This window comes from Oryctolagus cuniculus, chromosome 15 (genome assembly GCF_964237555.1).
Source record: "Oryctolagus cuniculus chromosome 15, mOryCun1.1, whole genome shotgun sequence".
Classification (NCBI taxonomy): domain Eukaryota; kingdom Metazoa; phylum Chordata; class Mammalia; order Lagomorpha; family Leporidae; genus Oryctolagus; species Oryctolagus cuniculus.
In genome coordinates, this window is record NC_091446.1 from 37,243,467 (window position 1) to 37,260,955 (window position 17,489).

At 46.2% G+C, this 17,489-nt stretch overlaps 1 protein-coding gene across 8 annotated transcripts in view; it reads left to right on the plus strand.

Moving 5' to 3' along the window:
• MYOF (myoferlin) overlaps positions 1-17,489 on the plus strand; it is a 176,003-nt gene that overhangs the window by 29,964 nt on the left and 128,550 nt on the right. For all 8 annotated transcript variants that reach the window (XM_070057611.1, XM_070057607.1, XM_070057609.1 and 5 more), the window contains exons 2-3: positions 9,397-9,452; positions 12,256-12,347. In XM_070057611.1, coding sequence (XP_069913712.1) covers positions 9,397-9,452; positions 12,256-12,347 — 148 coding nt within the window. The remainder of the gene's footprint in view (positions 1-9,396; positions 9,453-12,255; positions 12,348-17,489) is intronic.

The window sequence follows — 17,489 nt, forward strand, 5'->3', positions numbered from 1 at the left end:
GGTAGGTTAAATGCCTTGATGAAGGTCCCACAGTAGAGCTGGGACAGAGCTGGGATATAAACCCTGCCCACTGTGGAGCCTGTGCCACCCCATTATCCCTTAAGCAAGGCTGAGTGCTTGGTCTTGGCCATGTCTGTCTTTGGTCCACCCTGTGGCCAGCACATGGGCTCAGGGCCTAGATCCCGCATGGCTGACAATGTCCTACTCTCTCTATTCCTTGGGCAAATTCTGTCCTGTCTTATTTGTTCTTCACAACACTAGGAGGCATTAAAGGCGGCTATGCACACCCATTTTGCAGATGAGGATATTGAGATTCAGAGAGATGGAGGAAGGCCAAAGCTGTGTAGTCAGGAAGAGGCAGGGGAGGATAGAACCTGGTTCTTGGCACTCCTAGTTGCATGCACTTTTCCACCCCTGCATGTGCGGTGGTTTTCTTTGTGCTTGGCATCTCTCTTGCTTTAATTTTACCCTCCGTCCCTGTCCCAGGCTCCACTGACAAACAGCAGCCCACAAATACTCTGGATTTGCAGATTTTCCTCAGAGCTGCAGCAAACAACCAGCTGAACTTGCTAAGGAGCCCAGAGTCAAAGCCATTTGCAGCGTAAGGAGGAGGGTTGAGGGGTGGGCATTTGGCCTAGTGGCTGAGACACCTGTTAAGATACTCACATCCCACATCACAGTACATGGGTTTGATTCTTTGCTCCGGCTCCTGACTTCAGCTCCCTGCAATTGGAGACCCTAGAAAGCAGCGGTCACAGCTCAGGTAACTGAGTTTCTGCCACCTGTGTGGGAAACCTGGATAGAGTTCCTAGCTTCTGGCTTCCAGCCCAGTCCAGGCCAATGTAACTATTTGGGGAGCAAATAAGAGGATGGCAGCTTGCTCTCTGCCGCTGCCTCTTAAATAAATAAATAAATAATTTTTTAAACAAAAGAAGAGGATGGCTGTGGAGAGTGGATTAAAAAAGCAGATAATAACAGAAATTCCACTTAAAAGACTGTTAACTGTGGGATACTAGGGCATGAGGGGAGAGTAAATTCATCTGGAATTTTCCTATAAGAAAAAGGATCTAATAATAAGAATCTGACTTGCTGCTTTTTTTTTTAGTTTACTTATTTATTTTATATTATTTATTTATTGGAAAGGGCAACAGAAAGAGAAGAAGAGACAGAGAGAAAGATCTTCCATTCACTGGTTCACTCCCCAAATAGTCACAACAGCCAGATTTGGGCCAGGCCAAAGCCAGGAGCCTGGAACTCCATCCTGGCCTCCCACGTGGGTGGCAAGGGCCCAGGTACTTGCCAGGTGCTTTTCCAGGTGCATTAACAGGAAGCTAGACCAGAAGCAGAGCAGCTGGAGTTCCAATATGGGATGCCGGTGCTCCTGGCGACAGCCTAACCTACTGTACCACCAATCCCGACCTTAGTGCTTTGCTTCAAGGTCAAGGTTTTTTTGTATGACTACTGAACTTCATATTCTCTTGATACCATTTCTTAGAGACAGAGAGGCCAAGAGGCCTGGATCTCCTAATGCTTGTCTGATGGAAGCAGCTGATGATTCTGATTTTAACCCAACACCTAGTAATGTGCCCTGTGGTCTGGGCACTTCTGTGATTTCTTGTTTGATTTTTGCTGCAACCCTGCCAGGTGTGCATTCTCCTCCTATTTGAATGAACAATTGAGAGGCTCTTTAGACCCAATCTCCTCAACTGAGTTCAAGGAAATTTGCCAAGTAACAGCTTTAATTCATTTTCTAGCAAATCATGTCTCAGAAACAGAAGGTCAGAAGCCGGAGAGGTTAAGAAACTTAGGAGCCACAATCCATATATTCAAATTCTGGCTTTGTTTCTCACTAACAAGTGACCCTAGATAAGTTTTCACTTTATTGTATCTCAAAATAACAATAGTAATAATAAGAATATAATGTCTACAAAACCCATGGAAGAGTGCCTGACAGATTGTAAGCCCTATATATGGTAGCTATTAGTTTTGGACATTATATACCAATTTTTAAAAAGATTGATTTGAAAAATAAGGAGATGGGAGAGAATTATTCCATTTGCTGGTTCATTCCTCAGATGCCTGAATAGCCAGGGCTAGGCCAAGTCAAAGCCATGTAGCAGGAACTCCTCTGGGTCTCCCACATGGGTGACAGGGACCCAAACACTTGGGCCACCTTTTGCTGCCTCCCAGGTGCATTATCAGGTAGCTGGATCAGAAACAATCCAGCATTGCAATATGGGATCCAGGTGTCCCAAGTGGCAGCTTACTCTGCTGTGCCACAGGGTCCACCCCTAGATACCAATTTTTACCAATGAAGAAATGCAGCTGCAGAATTGGAGTAAGCAGCCCATGGCCACACCCCTGGTAAGGGCTGTAAAAGCAGCAGCTTACACTCACCCTTAGCGTGCAACAGCTGTTAGAGCACAGATCTGGAGATGAAGCAAACCTGGGCTTGCAGCTTGACCCTGCAATTTACTAGCTCTGTGATCTCAGGCAAGTCAGTTAACGTCCCTGCACCTCCGTTTACTCATCCATAAATTGGGCATACTCATACTTCCCTTGCAAGGGTTAGGTGTGGATGTCTTGATAGTGCCCAGAATAGGCGTGGGCATCTAAGTGCTGCAGTTAGGATGCCACCTGTGATGCCTGCATTCCTTAACACAGTGCCTGGAACCGAATGCTGGTTCTGCTTCTGATTCCAGCTTCCTGCTCATGCTCACCCTGGGAAGCAGCAGGTGATGGTAGTTGGGTCGCTGCCATTTATATGGGAGACTTGGATTGAGTTCCTAGATCCTGGCTTCAGCTTGACTTAGCCCCAGCTGTTGCATTTGGAGAGTGAACCACATGATTAGAGAACTCTGTCTTCCAAAAAAAAAAAAATTAAGTGTCCAACACAGAGTGGATGGTAACACACAAAATCAACACCAATGGAGCCAGTGCAGACGCTTGGTCCCCCTAGGCTCTCACCACCTGCAGCCCTGGCAGTTGTAAAAGCTCAAACACGCCCACCACTCTAGAAGTGGTTTTAGAGAATGGATTCTGCATGAGTCATACAAATGGACTTCAGTTCTCTCAGTTCCCCTGGAGGAACTGGTTTTGATTCAAGGATTTACATGGCTGAAAGGGCTTCTTCCGAGGCCAGTGGGGCAGTAGGTGCAGAAGGGGGACTAGTAGCATGGCCTGTGTTTTTCTCCAAGGGTTGCCATTTTTCTGTGATGTCAGCAACAGTTTCAAGCATGCACTAAACAGTCTTGCTTTGTATCACCGTTGCCACTGGACCAAAATATTGTTCACAGCATCTTCCTGGAACATCGGAGCAGCCCGGGTTGAGAAGCACAGTGCCAGAGATGCTTCCTGTAGAGAGGTCTACCAGATGATCCACATCTCTCTGGGTCCCTTGGGTTTTGTCAAGTCTTGAGGGCTGAGGAGTGTCCTACTGGCCCTTCCCAAAGCCTCCTCCGTCCCCTGGTTGCTGTACTGTGGAAATGGCCAGGTCCTGACTGCTGCCAGGGAAAAGCTGCCCCAGGTGGGCCTCAGGGGTCTGGAACTGAGCCACAGGGTCATTCCCTCCCCTGCCTCCTGGGGCTGTAGAGCCTGGGAATCCACTGGAGTATGCAAGAGGGGCTGCCCGTCCCAATAAGAATATTCCAACAGGTCCTGTTTGCTTCATGTGTGCTGTGTGCCAGGCCGCATGCTGAGCACTTTGTATCCATTTTCCCATTCAAATCCTCCCAGCCCCAGACCCCATAGTATGAATCTATGAAGTCCAATGCACTCAAATTGCAGAGAAATTACTATGTAGTCAGCACTGGGGTGTGTGTTTTGGGGGCGGGGGGGGGGGGAGGCTAACAATGTTATAAAATAGAGTCCCAGTCTTCAAGGAGTGACTGTGTGGTCTTAATCTTACAACTTTAGAGACCAGGGTTTGAATCCCAGCTCCATCCCTGGCTAGCTGTGTGACTCCTGATAAGTTACTCATCCTCTTCGAGTTTTGGTTTCCTCCTTTGTCACTGGGGATGATCATAACAGAACTGACCTCTTAGGGTGGTTGTGGAGATTAAATCAGAGAATCATGGAAAGTACTAGACACAGTGGTGGGTTCACAGCACTTAGGAGCTGTTAGCTAGGTATAGATCAGCTTCAGGGAGTCCATGATGTGTTGGAAAAAACATGGCTATATTTGCATGTGCTGTTCATTTCTCAGAAGAAAGGGACCATGGTCTGGGGACCCAGAGAGGATGATGTAGAACTCCTGGATGGGAGGTCAGGTTTCGTGCCTGTTGATCTGCATTGGCTATCAAAGAGCTGAGTTACTCGGGGAGTCCTTGTCAACAGCACCCCCACTTCTCCTGGAGCCATTTCAGGAAGATAGAGGTTGCAGCTGCTCAGGACTTGGGGCCACTTCAGCGAGTTCATGTCCCCCCAGACTTGGAGGAAAGCTTAGAGATGATCTTGTCCCACATCACCAGTTTACACCTGAGAAGCATGAGCTTGGGGGTGGAGCCACGTGCCTTCCCTGGTGATAACAGCTGAAAGTCGTGGCAGCCTCACTGATTTGAAAGGCCAGTGAGACAAGCCGGGCCGACGGCTGCCATCTTCCCTGCATCAGGAAGACATGTGTCATGGGGGAGTCTTCCAGGCATGTCACCTCTGTGGGGGCTGTTACTTTCATGCATTGGTTGCAGTAGCCAGGCTCGCAGAGAAACAGAACCAGTGGTGTGTGTGTGCGTGCATACACACAGATGCTTTTTGACCTACAGCAGAGTTATGTCCAGATCAACCCCTCATGAGGGCTTGGTTAGAGGGCCTCGTCCCAGCTCTGTGATTTTGGGAACGTTACCCAATCATTCTGAGCTCTCTGCTTATCTGCAAACTGGAGATAATAACAGCACCTACCTCACAGGCTTGCTGGGAGGAGTAAATGAAAAGATGTTGAAAACACCTTAAGTCAAAACTGCATCTAATCCACCTCACCTGTAGTGTGTGGGCTTATCTTCCCCCTCGTGGTCGCTCAGCTGATCAGGAGCTGCAGCCCCAGCCGCCACCCAGCACCTTGAGCGGGTGCTCGGCTGCGCAGCGCTAGCCTGAGAAAAGGTCAGAATTCACAGTGTAGCCCGTGTGTGTGTGTGTGTGTGTGTGGTTTTCATGCCATGGTGAAGCTGAAAACTCATAAGTTGCATCGTTGTAAGGGAGGGATTGAGATTTTAAGAAATCAGCTCATGTGATTGTGGGGACTGGCACGTGTAGATTTCCAGGGGACTGGAAATTCAGGTAGTCGTGAGTCTGAAGTCTGTGAGGCTGCAGGCTGGCTGCTCAGGCACGGCTTCTAGACTAGTCTTCAGGCAGAAATCCTCCTCCGGGACACCTCCGTTTTTGCTCTTGAGGCCTTCAGTTAATTGAGGCCCACTCCACACTATGGAGGGTAAATCAACTTAAAGGAACCGACTGTGAATGTTAATCACGTCTAAAAAATATCATCACAGCAGCATTTAGACTAGGGTTTGGCCAAACAACCAGGCCCCATAGCCTAGCCAAGTTGGCACATGACATTAACCACCACATCTGACCACTGAGCACAGGTATCGGAAGCCCACCTTCGGGACCTGGGATTTTTCCAGCCTTTTCAGTAAGGATCTGACACACTGGGTGGTAGGTGCCCAGCAAAGGAAGTGGCTCTGTATGAGAGAGAGGGTGTGGCAGCTTGGCAAGGGGAGCAGGTCAGTTCTTGGGAAACTGTGTTCCGGGACTGGCATTCAGGTTAATTACTGTGGTGGTGACCTTCACAGCACGGAGCAAGAGGCAGGCAGAACTAATCAGAAAACAGGAAATGTCCTGAAGAATGCCTTGAGTCATGCTCCGGAGAGGGCTGTGTGGTTGAGTCAGTTATTATGCTCTGGATCGAAGTATCTACTCCCTTTCTATAAGGCGAAAAAATCAAGCATCTGAATAAAATTAGAAGGGGGAGCCGGGGTGGGGGTAGGGGTGGGGGAGGGGATGTGGACTAGAGGGAGGGGGATCTCATCTCATGTTCAACACCTGCAACTGTGACTATTTGTTTTTTAAGACAGTCTTCGGTAATTGAATAACAAATATGTGCTGTGGCTGCTGATAAGGAAGGAATGATCTTTTTTGTTTGGGGCTGACTGTTTATATATGAGAAGATGCTTTCAATAAAATGTCGTGTATACACATTTTGACAAAAACCAGAGCCTCCATTTTGGAAGGGATTGAACTGGAGTTCTCCAGGGCAGGTGCTAATGTCAGTTCCTTCATTTTTCCCTAAAGGCAGATAGGAGACTGCAGTGGTCCAATGCGTGAGCATGGGAGTCAGACTAGACCTGGTTAGAGGGTTTCTTCCTAGCTCTATGATCTCGGCCAAGTCACCACTCATTCGGAGCTCTTTGCTTATCTGTAAACTGCACATAATAACAGTGCCTGTCTCCTATGCTTGCTGTGAGTATTAAATGGAAAGATGGAAGCAAAGGGCTTAGCAGTGCCTGGTCCACAGGGAGCACACCCTGGAGGGTAGTACTGTTGGCTCTGACATCACTGGCCCATGTCCAGTGCTGCAGGACGTTCCGCTTGACAAGCCCTCCTGGCTCTGTGGTCAGCAGGCATCTGCTTGGATGCCACCACCCACCCCACCTTTATTTTCCAAACCCAACTGAATCATGTGTCCCAGAGCATGGGTATCATCTGAAGAGCTTCTAGGAAACTTTTCTCATTGGATTATGAACTTGAAGTGATTAAGTCTGGTTTCTAATACCCTCTTCTCTTAAGGGTTTACATCAACCAAATGGAGCCTTGCCTGATACTCAAGGCCACACAGTGTGACCCTAACCTGGCCATGCAGCTCAGTGGCCTGCTGCTGCCTTCCATACTTCCGGTCAGTTGGCCTTCACAGAGTCCCTGACATGAGGGGTTCTCCCCTCCTCCAAGGTTGACCCACCCATTCTACTGCCTCTGCCTGCCGTGAACTTGTCTCCCAGCTCTACGTTTTCAATGCATCCTTGTCTTTCCACCCCAACTCAGTCTCTGCTTCCTCTCTGGGGCCTCATCCGGGGCACACAACCTGGAGTCCCCTTTCTCCCTCTGCTCTTGCTTTGCCCTCTGTGCCTCTCTGATAGCAACTGCACGTCCTTTCTGTATCCATCACCTGTGGCCACACTGACCTCCCCAGAGACTGCCAGGGGCCAGAACCATGCCTTGCGTATTTTTGTACCTGTCACAGTGGTGTTTCACAAAGATTTGTTGGATAGAAGAATAAAAGAGTTGACTAATGTTTGTGAAAACGTCACTGAATGGATTGTGAGGTCCCTTGCCTGAGTTGGCCAGTCGTTGTTCCCATGATTCTGACTCTTACTGGAGAGAACTCCAGGATGAGGATGAAGCACACAAGATTACAATAAGGCTTCTTGCTAGACTGTAACCAGACAGGAAGACTGAGTTTATGTCAGATGAGGGGAGTCAGTATGGAAATGGGGGGGGGGGGCAAGAATTTAAGAAAAGCTTCTAGGTGACCTCACAATCAGATCCAAGGTGGGCGCTTGGTCTGAAGTCTAAGATGCCACTGTGTGAATGCTCACAGCCCACACCAGAGAACCTGGATTCAATGCACGGTTCTAGCTTCCTGCTAATGCAGACCCTGGGAGGCAGCGGTGATGGCTCAAGTAATTGGTTTCCTGCTACCCATGTGGGAGACCTGAATAGAGTTCCCAGGTCCTGATTTCAGCCAAGCCCTGGCCACTGGAACCATTTGGGAAGTGAACTTGCAATTGAAAGCATTCTCTTTCTTGCCCTATCTCTGTCTACTTCTTAAGTTTTTTTTTTTTTTTTTTAATTATTTAAGAAACAGACTCAAACCCAGAAGGGGCTGTGTAGACCACATAGAAAAACCACAGTCAGAACTGACCAGTAGCATAGGTTTTTGGCCTTGTAGTTAAGCCATGAGTTAGGATGTCTGCATTCCATATTAGACCTTGAATGCTTGAATTTAAGTCCCAGCTTCTCTCTTGAGTGCTGATACACACCTTGGGAGGCAGCAGGTCACCCTGCCACCCATCTGGGAGACCTGGATTGAGATTTTGCTTCCTGGCTTTTACCTGACTTAGTTCTGGCCATTAGGGACATGCAGGGGAGTGAACCAGCAGATGGGAGCTCCTATTCTGTCTGTGTCTCTCTCTCCTTCTATACCTCTCAAATAAATAAATAAATCAAACTTAACCAGTGTATGTTCCAGCATGAGCTGATGAAAACAGACATGTCGAAGTTTCCAGAGGAAAGTTAGTAGCCTAGTCAAGTGGAAAAGTTAATGCTTAGCAGAGTGATGGTCATGATTCATGGTCTTGCAATGCTGAGGTCTTAGAAGAATGAAGTGGTGAGTCCCACAGCCAGCTGTGTGCTGCGAGTCAAAGCAATGTGACATTCAGCTGGACAAAACCCACTGCCTCCTACATTGCACAGCAGTCAAAGGCAAGCAGTGGCTGAGGAGTGTTTGACAGTGTGGCCACCTGCCTGGGTTCAAATCCTGCCCTGCTGCTAACTAAGTGGGTGAATTTGGATGGGCTCCTTCACTTCCCAATTTCCCTAGCTGGGGGAGGGAGATGGAAATATTCATCTATACTTCCAGGATTTTTTTTAATTCAGGAATTTGGGGATCCAACTGCCTTTTTCTCTTTGTTTTAAAACAAAAGTGAGCACCAGCTGGATTTAAATTTGCTCATCTCAGTAGATGAATCACCTGGGCTCAGATACCAAGAAAAAAGGCATTGGGTCTGCCAAAAAAAGTGGGTTGGCGTAAAGGGAACCCCCAGTTCTCCACTCATCCTACAAAGTGTTCATCTATTAATTACCTTGCACTGAGGCTCTGGGAAAGAATACGGCTGAATCTTTAAGCCGTGTTGGTGTCTTGCCATACCCGGAGGCAGTGTGGGCTTTGCAGCTGAAACAGCTCTTACCAGGAGACCATTGCCACATTTGAACTCAAACACATTTCTTACCTCTTTGAGCCTCAGTAGTCTCATCTATAAAATGGCAACTCAGCATCCCAGAAATGAGATTTGTCAATTTCTTGATGCAGTAAGCTGGAGACACAGAGGCCTTGGGTAACCTTGGTTTGGAGGAGTTGGTGGGGGAAGGGCAAAGCATCGCAGCCTTTCCAGGATTTTGAATCCTCCATCCCTTATGTCCTTGTAGATATGGGGATGGGAAAAACATTTTGGACCAAGAAATGTCATTCCTCTTGGAAAACTGATTCAGATAGCTCCTGTCCTAGGCAGATGAAGGGGGAAACGTGGGCACATAGGAGGCCCTTAGGAAATGCTCTTTGAATGAATAAAAATTGATACACACTCTAATTATTTCTAATTGAGAGCTTTTTCTTTTTGTTATTTGCAGATGAGAAAAAGAAAACAAAGAAAGTTGATAATGAGCTCAACCCTGTCTGGAATGAGGTAACTTCATTGTTTGTTCAACTTTGTTTTGATGGATAAGCTATATCCCATTGTTCCATCTTAAGGTCAAGGGTTAACTCCTTTGGAAGGAGAATCATACATTCCAACTCCCACCCTATCTCTTTGTGCCTACCAGCGAGCAGAGCAGTTCTGTGTCACCTGGTGACCATGATGTGTAAGGAAGTTGTGCAGGAAGCGGAGCCTGGACTGGGAGTGAGGAGGATTGAGTTCACTGGTGCAGCCTTGAGCTTGCTGTGTGACCTTGGTCCCTGTGTGCTGCACATCTGGGGCACATCTGCAGAGCAAGGATTAGAATTAGGTCATCTTCAGGATCTCGGCAGGAAAGCTGCATGATGAAAAATCTATCTACATGTGAATACTGTATCACATGATACTTGGTAGGTCTGGCTGAATTATGAAACTTAAGTTTTTTATGTTGATAAAAGTCATATACATTTCATGTAGAAATTTTGAAACCTCCAGGTTAGCATTAAAAAATTAACTTTGGGGCAGGCATTTGGTGCAGCAGTTAAGATGCTGTTTAGGACACTTGCGTCCCGTATCAGATACCCAGGTTCAAGCGCTGACTCTGCTCCAGATTGCAACTTCCTGCTGATCCACCCTGGGAAGCAACAGGTGATGGCTCGAGTGGTAGGGTCCCTGCCACCTACAAGGGAGACCTGGATTGAATTACAAGCTTCTGACTTCAGACTGGCCCAAACCTGGCTGTTGTGGGTATTTGGGAGAGAGAACCAGTGGGTGGAAGATCTCTATCTATTTCTGTGTCTCTGCCTTTCAAATAAAATTAAAATAATTTTAAAAATTAACTTTGTCCCACTCCCTAGAAGCAACAACTGTTGCATCTGTGTGTATCTATAAATGTTTATTGAATATTATATTTGATAAAATTGCTGAAATACAAGCTGGTATCATAGTGAATACAATTTTCTATCCTATTTTTTCTTACTATTTTACCCTGAGTATATTTTCATATCATTTAATTCAAAAGCATCTTTAATGACTGTATAATATTCTGAAGGAATGTAGTATAACTTATTTTCTTCCCCCTTCAACTGTTGACTTTATATATTTTTTAAGATTTTATTTATTTAAAAGTCAGAGTTACACATAGAAAGGAGAGGCAGATAGAGGTCTTCCATCCACTGTTTCACTCCCCAGTTGGCCGCAACGGCCAGAGCTGTTCCAATTCGGAGCCAAGAGCTTCTTCCGGGTCTCCCACATGGGTTCAGGGGTCCAAGGACTTGGGCCATCTTCTAGTGCTTTCCCAGGCCATAGCAGAGAGCTGGATTGGAAGTGGAGTAGCTGGGACTCAAACCAGCGTCCACATAGGATGCCGGTACTGCAGGTGGTAGCTTTCCCCGCTATGCCACAGTGCAGGCTCCAACTTTATAAGTGGTTTTGTGCTTAATATTTTCATGAATATGTGAGAATTTTCATTCTTCCCACTAAGTAGGATTTTTCCATTCTTAATTTTTTTTTTTTTTAAAAAGTTGATGATCAAACATCACTGGAGCAGAGCAGAAATAAATGTCTTTGTTATTTTCACTGAGTCACCAGTTAGGAAGGCTTCCCCTCCAGCCACTGCGAGTTCCTTCCTCTCCCAATTGATGTCACTACGGCTGTCGGATAAAAGCAAATCTCATCATTGAAGGAGGGGAGATGGCAAGCTTCTTGGTGGCTTTCTGAAAAGCCTCGCTGGTCTCATGTGGTTGACAGGGAACTCCACTGCTCCGAAATTCCACCAGAACCCCAAACGCAACCAACTGGACGACAAGCTCCCGTGAGAACAAGAGGCCTGTTAGCTTGGTCCCTATGGACTTCTGGAACCTGACACAGACCTCCAGGAACAAGAGATGATAAAATATATTCGATGTGTGTTTATTGCCTCAGGTTTTGAATCATCCTAACATGTCTCAGTGTTTGAGACCAGTCCATGTGGCTGATGGCAGAGACATGTGTTGTCATGTGAGCTGGCATGACTTCAACAGGGCATCATCCATCTTTTTTCCACTTTGCTCCCCACATGGTTTGTTTTCTCAGATTGCAAATATTTGTCAAGTAAATGTCCCAATTGCAGTTTTATAACTGAAACCAAACCCAAATGAAATGCTAGCCCCAGATGCATTGGACTTGGTAGCTGTGCTATGATATGAGCTTTGAGACATTTTTTCTCCCATTCTAAACCCACTACTAGCCAGACCAATTCATTTTATTTTATTTGGTTCATATATTGTCTAATCAATCAAAGGCAGCAGTGGTGCTATGCTGATTGGGAAGCAATTTGTTGAATTAAAATGAGACTCGGAACAGGCTCCGAGTCTCTAGTCACTGTCTCTGGAACTGACTGTGTGGGACTGAAAGCAAGGACTGCATTTCAGAAGATGTTTTCTCAGATTATTCATCTTCATTTGATAGTAGTATGACTAAAAGCAAATCATATCAAAATAACCATTGTATTTCACATATACATATAATTTTATTCTTGCAGTAATTATGGTAGATGTTAAGACCAGATCTCTGGCTATGAGGCAAGGGGTTAGTGGCTTGTCTAAAGCCACAAAACCCAGAAAAAGGGAAGCCAGGAGCTGCCTACAGGTTCTCTGGGTCTAAGTCAGGTTTTCTTTTTTCGACAACCCTCAGCTGCCTGCAGGCTCAGAAATTAATCATTTCTGTCTATGGAATTGAGTAAGTCAGTAGTGAAAATTCTGACCTGACATGCAATATCAGTGCATCTTAGCCCTTTGCCTGATCTTTTTTACTTGCTTAACCTTTCCGTGAACAGATTCTGGAGTTTGACTTGAGGGGTATACCGCTGGACTTTTCATCATCCCTGGGAATCGTTGTGAAAGACTTTGAGACAATAGGACAAAATAAGTAAGTGGCTTTTAACTGTTTTTCTCATTTTAAATACTTTCTTACTGCTTATTTTGTTGAAGAAACAGATTGTTTGCCTCATAATACTTCGAATATAATTGTGCTTTAATTCCATGCCCCTCTCCCTTCTGAGCCAATTTCTGATAGGGTTATACCAGTCGCAGCAGTGACTACAGTATTCCAAAGAGGCTGCAAACACCAAATCTCCACTAGTCTATTCTGCACTTCCTCTGTTAACCGCACAGAGTCACGTTCAACCTTGGGGTTAGTTGTTGTTGTTGTTTTTTAAAATCTGGACTGTAGCTATATTGGACACGACCCAAATAATTTCTTCTGATGTGTGATTCACACACATCTCGTTCATCTTCCAGTCCCTTTCCATTTTAATGTCTCCTTCACCTTTTAAACCCACCAGACCTAATCCAGACTCCTGGTTTTACTGCTTCTTCAGTTTCAAGTAGGGAAGGGGATGGTGATGCACATGGTGACCCTGAGGACTGTCCTTTGAGTAAGGTTGGGGGCTTCCTAAATAGTCCCCGCAAACAGAATAACCTCAGGAAACCTCCCAGGCCTCCACTTGGACCACAGACTCAGAACCTGGGCTTAGGTTACCAGTGAAAACTGACAACCACGGCCACAAGACAGTAGTGCTCAAAACCGGAACTCCTACTTGTTATTTCCCCATGGAAATCCCTTGGTGGGAGGGCATTCCTATCTTCTGATCCATGAATTTTCCCAAAAGTCATGTCAAGTGGGAATCCTCTGTATTCTTGATTGGAATATGTTATTCTTCCTAAGATAATTATTAAATTAACAAGAGGTTAGAGGGAGCCTGATATTTAATGCCTGCATCAGTTTTAAGAAGCATTCCAGTAGTGGATTTTATTAGTCTGTTATGAAAATGCTTATCTTAGCTCAGGCATGTTTGGTATAAACAGAAGGCTGCAGTGAGAGCAATAAATTAGGATGGAACAGTTGAAGCAGGCAACCGTATTTCCTGATGTGCTTGGGCTGTCTTGGTTATGTCCTCAGAACAATGCTTAACGATACCCTTTGTGCTGTTAAGAGTAGCATGGTTTGAACAACAGATTCCATGGTACCCTCAGTCATGGGGGTCTTTGCTCGGTGGCATCAGACTAAGAACCTGGACAGACATTTCCTCCTTGGCCAGTGCTTTGATAGGCACTGCCACATTCACCCTCACTGAGATAATTTTCTCTGTGCTCCTTTGACCCAAGCCTCTTAGGACAGAAACATTTTTTTCTTAACTGCATAAATACTTTCTGGTACGTTCTGGTTCTACTCCCTTGGGCTGAAACCAGTCTAGATTTTTAAGATTATGTTTGTATGTTTGTATTTTAAGATGGTTAGGTTTCTCCCACCCCAACTCCCAGAAGACAGTTTATTTTTCAAACTTCAAAGTTCTGGAGAAGCAGATGGTAGAGTCTCATAATAACCTCCAGTGTGTTACTAACAATAACCCCTTCACTTCTCGACTTTTCATTTCTGCAAATGACACTGGTATTGGTATTCTAGAGACCAGTTCTCTAATAAAAATACAGTACAGGGTGCATCTGCATTTAGAAATATTCCAGTACTCACATTGACAAAAAATAAGATAAATTGTGGTAATATATTTAATTCAGTATATCAGAATGTTGTCATCTCAACACATAATTAGTATTTTTAAGTAATTGAGATATTTTACATGCATTATTTTCCTACTAACTCTGAATATGGGGTGTGTTTCACACGTGGAGCCTCTGTGAATTCAGACAAAGCCACACTTCAAGTGCTCTGGAGCCGCATGTGACTGGTAGCCACCACATTGGACAGGACGGTTCAGACCGCTTGGCTCAGAAATCTCAAAATTTCAGACTTTTCTGGATCTGCTCCCTTTGGCATCTCACTCTATCTATCCCCACATCTTAGGTTGGCTTTTTGTTGTCTGTGTTGTGGGATTTTTTTTTTAACCTATGCCAGACCCAGCAGCCTGATTCAGGCTTTTATCACTTTGTACCTCATCTATTGTAGTATGGTAACAGAGCCTGATGGGGTAGCCTTGGACCACTCATCACAAGTCAAACCAAAGTCCTTGCTTTTCTGAAGGTTATATACAAGGCTACTTAAAAACATTTATAGAAGGGGCAGGCGCCATGGCTCACTTGGTTAATCCTCTGCCCGCGGAGCTGGCATCCCATATGGGCGCCGGGTTCTAGTCCCGGTAGCCCCTCTTCCAGTCCAGCTCTCTGCTGTGGCCCGGGAGGGCAGTGGAGGATGGCCCAAGTGCTTGGGCCCCTGCACCCACTTGGGAGACCTGGAAGAAGCTCCTGGATTCAGATCAGCGCAGTGCCAGCTATAGTGGCCATTTGGGGGGTGAACCAACGGAAAGAAGACCTTTCTCTCTCTCTCCTGCTCACTGTCTATAATTCTACCTGTCAAATTTAAAAAAATTATAGAAAATAAAATTAAAATATAATGTATGGGGTGTGTGTTTGGCTTACCAGTCAAGACGATCACATTCTGTATTGAAGTACTTGGGTTCAATTCCTGCCTTGAGTTCCTGATTCCAGGTCCCTGTTAATGCAGAGCCTGGGAGACAGCAATAATGACTCAGTGAGTTGGGAGACTTGCAATGAGTTCCTGCTCCTGGCTTTGGCCTGGCATATCTCCCTGGGCATTTGGGGCATTTGGGGAGTGAATCGGGGGATGCACCTTGTCTGTGGACTTTTTGAGGAAACTTGTACTTGAAGGAAAGACAGAAAACAAACAAATATACTTCAGATACTATGAAGTACTATGGGTTAAGGAGGACACGGTTACAACGCATGAAGAAAATAAAGCAAAGTAAAAGGATGAAGAGCGGTCCCAGGTAGGGGCTGCAGGGAGATCCAGTTTAATATGAGGTGGTAACCTGGCAACAGCCAAGCCAAGACCTAAACAGAGTAGAGGAACAAGTCATGCAGCTTTCCAGTGGGGGAAAGAGTATTCCAGGCAGAGAGAAGAGTCAATGCAAAGGCCCTGAGGCAAGAATGTACTTGGAGTATTGGAAAAACTGCCAGGTTGGAGCAGCGAACACGAGGGAACAGCGTGGGAGGAAGAAGATGAAGTCATCGAAGGCACGGCCCACACTGCTCTGTGAGCCATGGCGTGGGCTTTGGATTCTATCTGCAGTGGATTGAGACTCCACTACAGGATTTTGAGTGTCATCTAGCTTGAGGATTGGATGGATTATTCAGGCTTGCCGTGTAGACACTGAATGTAAGAACTAGTTAGGAAGCAGGAGAAAAACTGGGAGGCCGTACAGTATTTTACACCTGTTGGACACACTGTGGGGCTCTGGGCTAACAGCAGTGGTGAGGAGAGGACACACTCTGAGCCCTACGGCTTGCTCTGGCACTCACTTCAGATGTTCGTGCGTTTCTGGAGATAGCTTCGATGCGCAGTCTGAGCTCTGGCATTTTCTAATTCTGAATGAATTAGAACTTTGTTATAAGAGTTCTTGTCAAGGGGAGAGCTCTGTGCATCTTGCTGAGATCTGTTGCACTTGGTGCTGTGATGTCCACTGGTGGTAAACACCAGTGAGCAGCTGGGTACCACGGTGTGGTGATGATGATGAGAGAATCTGTAGGCCTCACAGAAAAAGGTAAATTCTGGGCTAAATGTGAAGCTGGTCTTCGCTGCTCTTTAGATCTTTACTTTGCTCCCCTTGATTTTTTCCCAGGCACCTTGTGGTCCAGGGTTCTACTGGGCTGCCCTCTGAGCCACACCCTGTACTCTTTGCCAGTTCTTCCTACTCCCCAGCCCCCACCCCGCCCCCCCAACCTGGCTTCATCTTTTAAGGCCCTGCTTCAAGGTGCTTTCCTGAAACACCAATTCAAGTGAAGCGGCAGTAGCTACTAGTAGCTAACAGTGTTACCTTCCCGGAAACAATGCCATTTAGATTGAGGCCATCAGTGTCTTCCCTAAGCCAGTGAACAGAATGGGAATTGTAGGTTCTGTGGCAAGTCATTGAGGGAAGGGTTGTAACTGAGAGATTAGTTGTCCTGCAGATTTCATGGCAGAGTGGTTTACTGTCTTGCCCTGGACCCTGAGCCAGCTCTGTCATGAGCAGTGTGTGATGACGGTGTCCCCCTATTAGGTAGGAAGCTAGAAATTACCCCATGTGTGTGAGGGGCCTGAGGAAACCTTGCGCTGTCCCCAGTAAAGCCTTGCTACTTTGCTCTGTCTCACGCCTGTATTCTTTCTTGCATGAAGACAAGAATCCCCCGACTTCTCTTCTGTGACACCTCTCTTGCCTGAGCTCTTGTATCCTAAATGGTCTGTGCCCCCATCATTGGCCAGGAACCATGACCTTTGCCTTGGTTTCTACCAGCTAAACAACATATAAACCTTGGTCAAATTATTGGCACATTTTAGAACAAGGAATTTAAAACCCATGTGGAAATAACCTATATGTTCAAATCTGGCCCCAGATTTCTTCTTGGCCTTTCTACTAAGCATTTAGCCTTTCAGGATCAGCTCAGGGCTCACGCTTCTCTAACCTGGAAGCACAGGGTGGGGCCGAGGGTTTTAATCAGCTTAAGGAATGTCCCTCCTGTTGATTTGCCTGTTGCCATGGAGACTGGCTGTGCAAACACATGCTGTCACTCTGCTGCCCCAGGTCCTGTTAGCAAGCAGTGCCTGAGGCCCGGTTTGTCTGTGCCTTAAGGCAGCCTGGCCCTGGGCATTCCCTGCTGGCTGGCAGGTCCTACCCCCTGCTGGGAGCTGTTGAGCAGTCGAGGGCCGATGCTGATCTTCTTCCTTTTACAGTCATCCAACCACCTTTCCAGGGTGAATGGGGCTGAGGGGAGAGCCAGAGGAGCCTGCTGGGTATGGGTACCTGAATGACCTGAGATGGTGTCTTTAGCTGACTGGAAGGACTCACCTGGAGTCTGAAAATTGAAGTCTCCATTGCAGACAGGCAGCAGTGAGGACACAGCAGGTTCCATGGGTTATGCCCAGCCCTTTCATTCGTTATCTCACTTGATCCTCACAGATACTCTGTAAACCAGGTCTTATTTTCCTTCAGAGAAGTTTAGTAACCTGTTCAAGTCACATAGCTGGTGTGTATCAGAATGTCCTTGTGACTTTTATGTTAAA